Source organism: Anopheles arabiensis, chromosome 3 (genome assembly GCF_016920715.1).
Source record: "Anopheles arabiensis isolate DONGOLA chromosome 3, AaraD3, whole genome shotgun sequence".
Lineage (NCBI taxonomy): Eukaryota > Metazoa > Arthropoda > Insecta > Diptera > Culicidae > Anopheles > Anopheles arabiensis.
Genome location: NC_053518.1, coordinates 74,515,757 through 74,529,634, shown reverse-complemented (window position 1 = coordinate 74,529,634; position 13,878 = coordinate 74,515,757). Strand labels below are relative to the sequence as shown.

The 13,878-nt window shown below is 41.7% G+C and overlaps 1 protein-coding gene across 7 annotated transcripts in view; it reads right to left on the bottom strand.

Moving 5' to 3' along the window:
* The window catches only part of LOC120900380 (sodium-dependent neutral amino acid transporter B(0)AT3), a 31,754-nt gene that overhangs the window by 2,847 nt on the left and 15,029 nt on the right, over window positions 1-13,878 (bottom strand). For 3 of the 7 annotated variants that reach the window (XM_040307279.1, XM_040307280.1, XM_040307281.1), the window contains exons 4-12: window positions 6,490-6,722; window positions 5,838-6,412; window positions 5,621-5,768; window positions 5,348-5,549; window positions 5,120-5,279; window positions 4,889-5,051; window positions 4,594-4,794; window positions 3,432-3,500; window positions 1,668-1,874 (exon numbers count right to left, since the gene is read on the bottom strand). In XM_040307279.1, coding sequence (XP_040163213.1) covers window positions 1,668-1,874; window positions 3,432-3,500; window positions 4,594-4,794; window positions 4,889-5,051; window positions 5,120-5,279; window positions 5,348-5,549; window positions 5,621-5,768; window positions 5,838-6,412; window positions 6,490-6,722 — 1,958 coding nt within the window. Of the gene's footprint in view, window positions 1-1,409; window positions 1,881-2,681; window positions 2,777-3,431; window positions 3,501-4,593; window positions 4,795-4,888; window positions 5,052-5,119; window positions 5,280-5,347; window positions 5,550-5,620; window positions 5,769-5,837; window positions 6,413-6,489; window positions 6,723-13,878 lie in introns of those variants that run through there. The other 4 variants (XM_040307282.1, XM_040307285.1, XM_040307284.1 and 1 more) reach the window with 4 other exon arrangements.

Sequence of the window (13,878 nt, the reverse complement as noted above, 5' to 3'; positions counted from 1 at the left end):
TGCTTTTTTTTAAGGTGTTTTGTTGCATATAAAAAGAGAAAAAAGAATCCATAATAAGTAAATGCATTCAGAGAAAGGAGATTGAAAAATTAAAAAAAAAAAAAACATTCCCAAAAAAGCAGATTCTCTGCAGAGTGAACCAATCTGTTTCCGATGGAATTCCCATCAAAGTTTTACATACTAGTGGTTGAAATATAACGTTGGCTTGTAAAAGAAATATAAACGGGATAACAAAGGTTTGTCAAGCAAATAACATGAGCTATACTTAACAAACTGAACATAGTACGCTACTGGAAAGGTACGTAAATACTAGGATAGCGCGTAAACTATTAACCAAGTTTAACAGAGTTTGCATGAAACTAATAAACACCTAACACGCATTAACCGTTTTTTTTCTGAAACATGCGAAAGAACTCTGTTCTGAAAAGCAGTAAAAACGTTAATTAGATAAGATAACTGAATATGTCCTGCATCGTGCATTTTAACTTAACAATAATTATAATTTTATGAAAACATTATTACTAAACAATTATAATAATCGGTTAAGTTCTCGTTCTCTATTAGCAGTGTTGTTGATGCTTTGTTACAAGAGGCTCTAATTCTTAGTGCCAACCTGATGGCGAATCTTCGAACTAACATAGAACGAGGACTAAACTGTGCCGTAATTACAATTAGAAACACATGCTGCTCTTTTGTTTGGTGTAATTTTAAAGCTTAACATAAAATTATCCTTAATTATGATCTTAAATTTAAAATAAGATTCATCTGTTGCTTTTGAAATGAATAATTGTACCATTAAACGAAATCGAATGCAATAGAAAAGTACAACAAAACTGACGCTACTTTCCTACGATAGAATAGACGTTAGGTTCATTTAACTGTTCAACTGACTGTCTAAAGCATAATTACCATATATTGTCATTGGATTGTTTAAATTCTGGCATGGGTGGTTCATTTATGCTTCTCTTCTATGTTCCATCTCTTGTGAATAAGGTTGTCTTACAAATGGTCCTCTATTGGTACGCAATGTGACTAAAATGAGTGTGAGTTGGGAGAGGCAGCGCCCGTTGCACTTGCTTCCTTTGCTGCTGCTGATGCTGCTGCTGGGTGTGGTTGGTGGTTATTTGGGCGCCGTTAATGTTCGACATCAACAACAACAACAACAACAACAACGAAAATTAAGTCCTATCGGGTGTGGACCCGGTAGCGTAGCGCTTCTAGCAGTTAAGGTACGGTTAACAACAACAAACTCTAAGAGCTTCATTTATCGCGCTCTCCAGCGCGCGTGCTATTCGATCGAACTGTTTGTGGTTTGGTGAATGTATTTTGCAGTATTTTTGTTCTCTTTCAAACGCTGCACACCTCTAGTTGGTAACGGACACTAATATATAACGCTAACGCTTCTCTTCTTTTTTTTTTACATTTGCTGCTGTCGATGTATGCCGCTTGAAGAAACTGGCTCCAATGCACGTCCACGTTCGCCATTGTTTGGTGAGTGTTGGAGTGTTTTCGTTAGCGTGATATTTTACGTTCACTGTAAATGTTTTACACTTAACCACATGGTGTGCGTTTTTGCTATCTGTGCGTTTGAATTTGTGTTGCCAAACTGGTTGTGAGCATGTGTGGTCCGTGTGCACGCGAACCATTCGTCCCCGATTGCACTCAGTCTACTGCTTCATGATGGACTTCCTGGGCCCCCCGGTACTGGTGATGCTGGTGGTGACGAGCGTCGCACTATTGGCGGTAGTGGAGCCGGCGGAAGTGCTGGTGGCGTTGTTCGAGCTGCCATTGCCGTAGCTAGCGGTGCCGGTGCTGGTTCGGGTAGTTTTGCCGGGCGATGTTTTACCGCGTTTGCTAGCGTCATCGGTTTTGGTCTATAACTTTCAAGTAATAAACTCCATGTCAATTGTCACCATGGACGCGAGAGGCTGCTGCGACAGCGAACACTACCGCTGCCCGGGATGCAGCAATGGCTACACTACTGGCACTACTGGAGGGTTCGGTAAGACCGAGCGTTTCGCTACCGACAAACACACACACACACACAGCTCAACACACAGGGTGGCGATGACGAAAATGAATGCGATCGATGAAAGAAATGAACAAGCAGTTGCTACGTACATACAAATGATCGAGGAGTAGACGACATTCAATGAGTGTGTTTAGCGATCAAACGGGTGATGGATGCACACAAACGCATTCTGAGGTGTAAAAAAGGGTGCTGTAATGTGTAACACAGTGGTGCATGGTTTTGAGAGGTGTGTAAGTTGCTAAAAAGACCTGAGACCTTGTCCTTATGGAAGTGTCGCTAAGTTGGCTCGACTGTTGTTTGCTTCGGCAAGTGTATAAGAGCTTTAGTTTAACACACGATCGCTCACAGGCGTGTGTAGTGATGATGATGAAGAATGATACCAATTGGTGGGAAGAACGGTTTTTTAGTATACGCATGCGGTTCGCTTCGATGAACTGGTCTACTGAACGATCACTTGGACTTTGTGAACGTGGGTTCGCTGCTAGTGAATGCCTAGCGATACCTAGTGAAGCAGTCAACATGAGAGCGGGCACTACAACGATGGCGATGTTGGAGTCATGGACAGGTGCCGTTGCGCGAGTACTGTTTAGCACCGACACTTTGAACGCGGATGAGTAGGATTACATTGATTTGCTTGTTTTTTTTTTTCTTAGTTATTTAAATTATACTTGTATGTTTACTACAGTTATCACTTGCAGGGGAAGGGGTGTTTGTTTGTTTTTGCTTGGATATTTATGAGCGTATCTACGGATGAAGAAAATGGAGAAAGAGAAAAAATAGAGAAAAAGACAATGGAAGAGTTGGAAGAGAAAGGGAAGGGTGGAAATGGTAGGAGGATAATACATCAAGTTAGTATTTGAGCGAAAAGTACAATGGTTGTGAATGAACTTTGTAACAAGCAAATGGCTGTATAAAAAAATCTTGGTAAAAGTGTTAACAATTTTTGGCGGAATTATAGAGAGAATAGGATTATTTGTTCTATAAGATACGAGCATTATATCACCGATACAAGTTATAAGTGTTGTTAATTTGTTTGAAAGTATATTTAATAGTTGTGTATCATAAATAAACAATCTTTAGATGTAGATTAGAGCCTCAAGATTAAATATGAAAGTTGTTTTAAAGATGCTTTTTTAAATTTGAAATATACTATTGTCAACACTTGTTCAATGAATCTTCAACTATCAAAGAAAAACGACATTTAAATGGAGTATGATTAGAACCGTATGAGTTACGTTATGAAACATCAATAGTTAAGGTAAGTACAGCCACAAAAGTACGATGGTTTGGGATGAACGGGCGAGCAAAAAAGAAATGCCACGCGTGGGCCCCCTTTCCTGCTCGCAATGAGATATGAGTGAGATGCTGATGAGGGTTATAAAAATGCGTTAAAACTTACATCAAAATCACCGATCGTGAAACGTGTAGCCGCCAGCGATTGCGGAGGTGGCAAGTCAGGGCTAACGACCTGTGTTTAGTAGTTTTGGATGGATCGTTCGAACGGGCGAATGATGGTTAGTTCGCATTGGTTAGGTTCAGTTTCAGTACACGGATACGAATAACACCAAAGCACAAGCACACAGAGCGGCAAACAACATGGCAGAGATACATCGAGTAAGCAATAGAACGATTTTGGTATTAGGTTTGTGTATAAATGCAAAATTCCCATCGGCCACCGAGAGTGGACATAGCACAACGAGAAAGAAGAAAGAGAAGAGAGAGAGAGAGAGAGAGAAGAAAAGTCCATGAATGAATGGATTAGTATAACGTTGAGACATATGATGTGAAGCTTGGCGACACGGCACTAGCGCATGACACAGAGGTGCTTGGGACTTTGGAATAAAACAAAACATGGTAGAACTTAACCTAAAATCTTAAGGCCTAATTTCTTAAACCTGTCACGATGAATCTTACGAGCATTTTTTGCGTATGAACAATATAATGAACTTAGTTTCTGTCACAATTGGAATCTATGTATCTATAACTTATATATACTAATCTTAAATTTAATGTACAAAGTAAAATTAATTAAACTAAATAGTTACAACACGGGTAATTTAATTCTTGTTGAAGAATAAAGTCGCCGATATTTGATTGACATGTCAGCTCCTACAAAGCCGGCCGGATTCAGTGCCCAATCAAACTGCAAGGACTCCAGGATCAAGTTGAAACGCAATTATTAAGCATACAAAGTTTCTTATTATAAAATTATTTAAGAATTTTAAATTAAATCCTGTCTATTATGATTAAGAACCAATTTTTTTTACTAAAATACCACGCGTCAGTCTTGTCCAGGTAGACATTCTTAACATAACTTATTGCCACTTTGCATAATACCAGAATTTATAGGACAATGTCACTTTTTAATCATATCCACATCTTTCGGCGGTAATATGGACTTGAATCATTACGTCGTTTGCGACCATTTCTCTTCCGCAGTAAGTGTCTTCCCACAAATAATGTGAAAATGAAGGCTTTCCCTCTGCGTTTCTTTACAGAAACACAAGGAAGCGGCGAGAAAAATCATCTGTAATAAATGCATGCTGACTACTAATACTTACGTCATCTTCATCAATCATCTCCTTGGTAGAGGCGGTCGTTTCGTTTCTTCGAATCGAGCCTTGGTGTATGTCTAGATCCACCTTCAGTATCTGGAACCGTCGTAGCAGGAAGACTACGGGCATAGGCAGCACGCCGGCAATGATCATTGCCAGTGCAATGCCCATCACCCAATTAGGATATGATTTGTTTTCGACAATTCCCTGGCGAGAGAGAGAGAGAGATGGTGTTACGGAGAATACGTTAAAGTGTTAGTTATTCAACATTGTTCTTTCTATTGTCCCAAGAGACACTCACCAAATCACCATTCCATGCACCGTATGTAGGATTCCGCAGTAGCATCGAAAGGATAGAAGACAGCAGAATGCAACCCATGATGGCTGGACCAATGTATCGCCAGGTCATTTGCCAGTAGAGACCCGGTCGAATACCAGTCATTTGGTAAATATCTTCCGTGAATCTTAAAAGATGAAAGAGAACGAAACGTAAATGATATGCAAAATGTAAAACACGAAAAACATGTCATACTTCTCATGTCCATAGATGTATATGACGGCTATCATTTCCATTAGTGCAACCACAACCAATCCAATCGTGCCAGCAAATGAATCGAACATTTTGAGCCAATATTCACCGGCACCGGTGGTGAAGATAAGGCCCACCGAGAAGCAGAACGCGCAAACAACGCCTGTAATAGAAATAGAGCGTAAATCGATGTCAATAACGTGGCTGGAAGTGGAGAGCGTTTGAACCCACCAGTGACGTATGGTTTCCGAATCCTCTTGAAGATGTCAATATCAAAAATGGTACAGAGCATTCCTTCGAGAATGCCGATCTGAGATCCTAAGCCTAGAGAGAGCAACATGGTGAAAAAGAGCACAGCCCAGAAGGGAGAACCTGGTAATTCGACGATTGCTTCAGTGAATACGATGAACGCTAGACCGGTTCCTTCGGCAGCCTGTAGTTCAGATGCAAAAATATAGACAATTATTATATGACATTAATAAATTGAATTCGAAAAATACATACACTGGACAACTGATCTTCAAGACTGCACTTCTCAAACTCCCAGTCTTTAGCCATCGTCTCGTTCAATCCGGCCATCGCGTGTTCGTACTCGCTTTGATCAACATCCATCGATGGAAGAAGGTTATGTTTCACTAGAATATGCTTATTTCTGGGGGTTTAAACAAAACACACATTAGAGCAGGACTGCTTTTGCGGAAACACGTTGGCAGTTACTTACACTTGGATACATCTATCCACGCCTAACGTAGCTTTATACCCTAGGATGGCAAAGATGACGACACTGGCGTAGATTGCGGTGATCGCGTTACACACGGACACTAGCAACACATCCCGTACACAGTTATTTTTTGGCGTGTTATAACTTCCGAACGCAATCAACGATCCGAATGCGAGCCCGAACGAGTAAAACACTTGCGTGGCTGCATCTAACCACACCGTCGGTTCCAGTAGCTTCTCCACCTTCGGTGTGTACATGTGCATCAGTCCGGCGCCGGCCCCTTTGAGGGTAATGCCGCGGATGAAGAAGATCGTCAGCACGATGTACGGAAAGAGCGAGGTAAAGTACACTACTTTGCCCGAACTCTGGATGCCCTTCATCACGATGAAGAACACCACCGTCCAGGAAAGCATCAGGCAGAGCACGATCCACCACTTGAAGCCGCCGGTTTCGTCTATGCTGGGTGCCGCGTCCAGCGTTGTCCGGTACCAGAAGTAGGCCGTCTCGGACGACCGTTCACACTCCTCAACGTCGGTACCGTTCAGCTGGGGACAGACGGCCCATGGTAAGGGATACTGTAAAGCAGACAGTTGATAGGAGACTATAAGAGGGTTTCGCTCTTTGTGATGAATGCTAGCAGCACCAGACTTACCCGAAAACTGTTGAAGAAGTAGTAGAAGCACCAGGTAATGATGACATTATAGTAAATCGCAACGAACAGCGTCACAATGCAGGAGCTGATGCCGATGCCGCCGAGCCACGGGTGTATTGTATTCCACACGCCGAGCGCACCAAGACGCATCCGCTGGCCCATACCGAGCTCGATCAGAAACAGGGGAATACCCTCGAGAATCAGCATAATCATGAAGGGTATGAGGAAAGCACCTGAAAAGTGAAGAGAAGGCAACACAACATTATACATGCGACCTGACGGGTGGAAGCGAAGGGGCATCGGTTTGATACAATTGTTGGTAAGATAAGAAATTGAGTTTTCTTGTACGTACGAGTGTACTTTCCGCAAATGCTTTTATGGTCGGGTCTTGCTTTGATTGCATTTATCAAATGTGTGCTATATGTGTGTGTAACATTTTTAAAAAGAAACCAAGTACCAATCATCGTAATGTAGCTATTTCCAGTATTGGGTGGAGTTGATAGCTTTTTTTTTTAATTTTACTTTAGTATTCCCTTTACATTTTTTGTTGAAAGTAATTCAAGAATCAAACAGACATTATTAAGCAGAAGCCGCATAATATTGTATAGTTACTTAAAGGCTTTGAATAGTACTTTTAGAATATTGCCTACAATGTTAAGGTAAGAGCAACATATTAATAATAGAAAGCCAATAAAAGCTGCTTTTATTAGGACGAATTGAGAATAATTGAGACCTATAAGGTCTTCAGGATTCAGATTAACTTGTCACAAGTCGGAAATTTTCGTGCAATCGGTACTGCTCGACCTGATAGTTACTATAAGTTAGCCGCACGGTACCACTTTGATAGCGTTCTCTATCGGATTTGAGAGAAAACATCGCTGTACCATCGAATCGATAAGTATTAACAACATTTAATTAGGATACTAGAACATTTAGGTACAGTATAGGACAATTCATTTGTATTTGAATGCATATTAATGTTCTTGAACATCATTAGTAATCGATCCCTAATATGCAGTACTGACGATGTTGCATAGATGGTAGGTAAACCATAGTTATCCATTGGACTATCTTTATGTACCGAAATAATCAGATGCAAAATATACGATAAGTAGCGTGGTTTGTATCGCTCCGTATATTAAAATATTGCGATACTTTAGCATTGCACCACAATAAATACAGGAAACATTCTACCGTTTGTATGGAAGTAATAAACTTTGATATAAATCTTAGTTAGGCCGAGCTTTTAGTAGCATATTGTTGTTGCATATATTACGTACATTTTTGTCCTTTTCTTCTTGAGCTTAACAAACGTAGCCTGTGCCAAAGTTGGCGCCTAAGCCTCTTATGGGCTTAGTTTTCCGTTAGTGGTTAGACTTACGACAAGCAGTAAGGTAGAGCCTCATCCCAGAAATGAACCTATGACGGGTATGTTGTTTGCACAACAAGTTACCCGACTTGATAACTGTACCACGGGGAACCGGTGTACATATAAGATCATATGATTAAAGTTTAAAGTAACAACGATTCCACTCTATTAGATTCTACTGACTACCTACTAGTGGATGCTACTAGGCTAGAGAATCATCAATTTCTTGCACAACATTGGAAAATTCAATGAGATGAAAATGTAAATGACTACCATCGGTTATGAATCATTCAAAATTACTTGCAATATAGGATCCCAAATCAATTTACAGAAGTTTTTATCGCCTTTTCAAACAACAGCCACGATGTGCTAGAACAGCCCAAACACTCTACAGAAGAAATCGACTGTTTTGTGTGCCGCGAAGCCTGTTTATATCACGTTCACCAAACCGCTGTCCACTAATTACACTCCATGTTTCCTTTTTTTTCCTTCGTAACTCAATGTAGCCGGCTCCGAAAGAAGATAATTGGGAAATACGACGGGGTATTTGCTTTCCCAGGACTGCGCCGGGGAAAGTTCACGCTCGCCAACGGTAAGGTATCACGATGACGGTTCGTTTCGCTACGTCCGCTCGACCGTAAATGAAGCCACGGCAGACGATCTTTGGTGGTGGTGCTGTTTCGTCGTGCTTCGTGGGCAGGATTAGCCTAGCTTCAGGCGCACTAATCATTCCCATCCGAAAGGTGCCACGTGCCCGTGTCTAGCGCTGCGGTCTTGCTGTCGCTGTATCACCGTGTGCCCACGTGTGTTTGTGTTGGATGTACGAATATGACGGTCGATGACTACCGGTAGTTCGAATCGATCGTTCGACAGCGGACGGGTATACCGGTGAGAGTAGTTAGCGGAAGATTATGCCAAAAGGATAGCATGTCAGCGGGTTATTTATTCCGCACGGGAAAGCACAACCGCTGGTGTGCAAGGTCAAACCATGGAAAACAATTTTCCTTTCACATTTATAAATAGTTGCCCTACCGGGGGCTGTGTGGGAAATGCATGGATTTCCTGCAACGCCTCAACTCCTTCCCGCTTTTAGTAATGTAGAACGCCAAGGTTCCGTCACATGCTGGGAGAAGGGGACTGGTAGCTTTTGTGTATGTGTGTAACTAACCCAGCTGTTGGGGGGAGGGATTGGGACCGCCAGGCGCCTGGGTTGGGTACGTTGGTACGTGGGTGGGTGTGGTTAGGTGGCGCACAGTGCACAAAAGCGTTGCAATAGGACGCACATGCAGCTGGATGCATTGGTTTATTATTTGTTATGATTATAATTTCCTCAATGCTCGCTCTGTTTACTGATTGTTGCATGCGCGCGGCTCCGTAGGAATGCGGTGATTGTGAACGAATGTCGGTACAAATCATATGAAACTGATTGGCAATTCATGCAAGTGCACTTATTTGATGAGTGTGAATTATGTTATGCTGGTTCATGGTACGATAAATAATAAAAAGCAGAATACAGAAGGAATGTAATTTGCAGAGTTTTCACAAATCCTAAATGAAATACAAATCCTACGCCCTAACTACTACTTAAGCTTGGTTTTGCCATACGCAGATATGCAAAAAAATCCATTATTTGCGCTGCATTCAAGCGAAACGATGCAGTTTTCCGGTGCAGTTAAGCGTTAATGCTGCTACCAAAACAGCTGTTTGTCATTCACGTCCATTGAAATACCTCGGCAGCAGCAGTAAACAGTTTGTGGGGGATGTAAAATCCACTTAAAATTACTAAATGACTCACGAGACTGTAAAAAGCCACTAGAGACACTTAAATGAATCATCTTCATGTGTGATGGATTGTAAGAAAAAAATGTACACGCTTTTGGTGGAGCACGCTTCTTGTGTCAAAAATAGCATAATGAACTGTTCGTCCCTTTCTTTAGCCATACTTTCCGATTCGCCTTATGATGGTGGCGAAATTGCATACACATTTTCCGGTAAAATTTTCCACCCGTCATAAACTGGGACACCTCACACACACACACGCACACTCGTTTTGTAACATGCGCTGCAAACCCGATACCGGCAAACGGAAACCGGACAAATGGTGGCATTGAGTCCGCTCGTCGTTTAACTTTTGCTCTACTTAATGAAGTGCTTAGAGCAGTGGTACGGTTATACTACTGCAGCTGTTGATGTTGCTGCTGCTACTGCTGCTGCTACTGATAGAGTGGTGGTAAATCTGTAAATGGATGTGCATTGTAAATCATTACAGCACTCTCGGAACGTGCTTATGACGATGCTGATGATGATGATGATGGAAATTGTCGTAACTGTGGTTGAGCCGGGTTTTAAACCAAAGCTGAGAGGACACACTGCAGGTGGGTGTGTTGGTGGTGGTATGTTCGCACCAGGAATTGATAGAACCTATTGTTCGTCCGTCTGTTGACGAACGTGCAAAAGATCATGCGAGAATCGTTTGGAGAAATGATGTGCCATTGTAATAAAAATCTGACATTTATGCATCGTTTGTAGTGTAGTGCATTGGAAAACGCTATTTTTGCTTATTCTCGATGAATGCATGTGGTTAGGTTTGTATGTGATTGACGTCCAATTATATTTCCGCTCCATGGAAGTGGACTATTCAGCGCAATTTGTGAGAGTATGGGAGCATAAGCAGACAATTTTCCGATGGCATAATGTATGAATTTATCTCTAGTAAAGGTTCATCTGTTCCCAAGAATAATGCATTTATGAAATTCAAAGGTCTCCCCGAAAACTGAAATAGAAAATGGCAGCCGTAACGTCGATAGTAAAACTGTAAACTTCATAAATCGTTCGCAAGCTTTAATTTATGTGACTCTTCAGTCACGAATCATATCTTCCAGGATTCATGAATCTCAAAAGAGTAAAGTTTTCACATTTTTAACTAGTGCTTCTGAATTCAACACATTGTAAGTAGTGTTGGGTTTCATGAATCTTTCGTTGAGATTCGTTCATATGAATCTTCAGTGATGAGTGATTCTAATCTCGAGTCGAATCTTCAAAGATTCATGAATCTCTAAAGATTCATGAATCTATAATATTCATAAATCCATTAAAATTCATAATGCTTTTGGGATTCATGAATCTTTAGAGATGTATGATCTCCAAAATATTGAATTTGCCCAATCCTTGTCTGTTGTCGGTTCAACTGCGTGGTACTTTCCAAGAAGTCTCAAAAGCCTGTATAGGCTGGCATAACCACGTAGGTTGTTACGCAAAAAAAGAAGAATAATAAAAAGCTCAAACTTTAGAAATTTATGAATCCTTACAGTTTCATGTATCCCTGGAGATTCGTAATTATTTTTAGATATAAAAAACTTTTGAGATTCATAAATCTTTTGAGATTAATGAATCTTTCGAGATTCGTGAATCTTTCGAGATTCATGAATCTTTAGAAATTGATTAATCCTTCGGAATTCATTAATCTTTGAAGATTCATGAATCTTTCCAATCGGGATTCAGATTCATTGAATCATTTCAAAAATTCATTCAGATTCATGAATCTGAATTATCCAACACTAATTGTAAGTCATAAAAATTCAAACAATACAATAATATCGAATTAGTGACATTCTGAGTGTTGCATAACACACTGATTCCGACATGATTCCGACAAGAGATTTATTTATCTTTATCTTTATCTTTATCTCATGTCTTTAGAGATTCGAAAATCTCAAACTTTGAGACTTTGCTGAAACAGTCCTCTTGGAAGATTGATGAAGATTAGTGAATCGGAATCATGAGTTACTCTTGTGTAGCTAATACATTAATGGGATAATCGAGTATCTTTCTATCGCTCGCTCTGATACGTCTGCAATTTTGTATAAAATAAACTATCTTTTGTAATCATTTTTTCACTTGATTTAGGTTAAATGTCAAGGTCAACAACATATCGACATGAAAAAATCATAACATTTAATAGAGCAGATGAAGAGCAGGTGCGTTCCTGTGGTGCAGTCGTCCCTTCGTAGCAAGCACTGACTAACTGGCTGCATGGTACAGGTAGGTCTCGAAAGCATATGTAGTCCGGCATGTCCACCAAGGACGTTAGGCCAAATAGAAGAAGAACAGATGAAATGAGACAAAACATATCATTTTTCATTGACATGACAAATCCAACAAGCACGCCACATACCTTCACATGCAGCACATTAATTATTCTAAGTACGTTCACAGAAAGCATCCGTGTTATATCTGTAATCCCGCGACTTTCCCCAAGATTCGACACGTTCCCGGTACAGTGCGCGTTGGCCCAAAGGATGGTGGCCAAAAATAAACCGACTGACAGGGGACGTCGAATGGGCACTACTAACCAGCGCTTGAGCCAGTGTTTGCCATTTTCCATTTAATATTTCATGCTCTAGTTTCAATGGCTAGCGCCAACGATTTTCTATGGCATCATCCTCCGTTCCATTCGTTTCCGCACACACATCTTCACCACTTCCCGGCTGACCGCGTTTTATTGCGATCAAGTGCATCGTGCGCAGTTTTCCACTTTTCAGCTGATGCCATATGACGCTGTGAGTGTGTTTGCCGCGATGTTGTTGTTATTGTTGTTGTTGTTAGTGATGCATCCACTACCTCGCCAATCGGACCGCTATCCACTCGAAGCGGTACTAACATTTACCTCCTTTCCCCGTCCAGCAAGAGGGGAAGTAGTTGTGTTGTGTACCGCGTGTTTCATAAGCAGAGTTTGCCTCGTGTGAGCGGCCAGAACGGTAGGTGGTGTCCGCAAACCCTGGCACCTGCCAATCACTGTACAGTGTACGCTGTGCCGTAAGCGCCGGCCGTTTCCCTCCCGTTGTAGGTCAGCAGTGTCTAGGGCGTCGTGACACGCAATTCTCGTTACAAGTACTCCGGCTGCCAGCGGCTGTATGATTTCCCAGCAATACAGGGTTATCCATGAGTTCTCATAGCTGTGGGACACTTTATTGACTCCTTCTTAAGTGAAATTAACTTAATGTAATGGGAATTGGGATCTCCATCCCAATCCTTGTTGGACAAACCCAATAAGAAATTTCCAAGGATCCTTTCCAAAAAGGGAGCCATAGAGTCCAATTTCCAACGTACGAAGTTCACTTCCTATTAGATAGAGTCAAGGAAGTCTCCCACAACTATAAGAACCTCTGGAAAACCCTGTAATACTACTCACATACTATTTCCCACTTCACTTCATTTTGTGGTATAGAAAGACTTCCTTTTCAGGCAAAAAAACAACAACACTCTCCTTTGCAACACTTTCCCCGAACTGATGTGGGATCCGAGGCAAAACAAAGTTAGGAAACACATCGGTCCTTTACTTCTTTGCCCGTTCCTCTTCCTACTCCGCTTTCTGTCGTTGATACACAAGGTTTCATGATGCAATTTCAATCGATCGAACGGCTACGGTGTGGTGTGGCTGGACTTTACACTTCCGCTCGTTCGATAGGATCGCTTATAACCCTCGCCCGCCCCGGGTGGCGCATGTGTCCTATCGGTGAGACGACGTATTTATATAGCCGTCGGTGGCGTTGAGGTAAAAGCAAAGCAATGTCGAAGAACGCTTTTGCTGGCGCCATTCGATCGGATTTTCATTGGCATCCGTCGCGGGCACGCATATTTGCCCCCCACACTGGTGGCGCGAGTGCTGTAACGAGAAGGTCTCTGTGTCATAGGTGAGCGTAGGAAGAAAACGTAAACGATTGAGTCAACTTTGCACGTTCCTTTACGTGCGAAGGTGCGCAGGCAAACTCTGGACAGCGCAAAGGGAAAAAGTGTGCTAATGTCTCACCGGCGAGGCATTTTCCTGCTCACCAACGCCGACCAATGATCTGTACGTTATTTTTAACAGCCTGTGACTGCGACTGACAAGCTTGCAACCCCTGTCCCGCCTTTCAAACCGTCAACGTCAACGTGATGTATTTGTTTACGTCTGCAAAAGGGCGAAAGTTCGTCTCGAGAGTAGAGCAGGGAGCAGGGCGTTGTTTGCCTCCTTTTTTTCC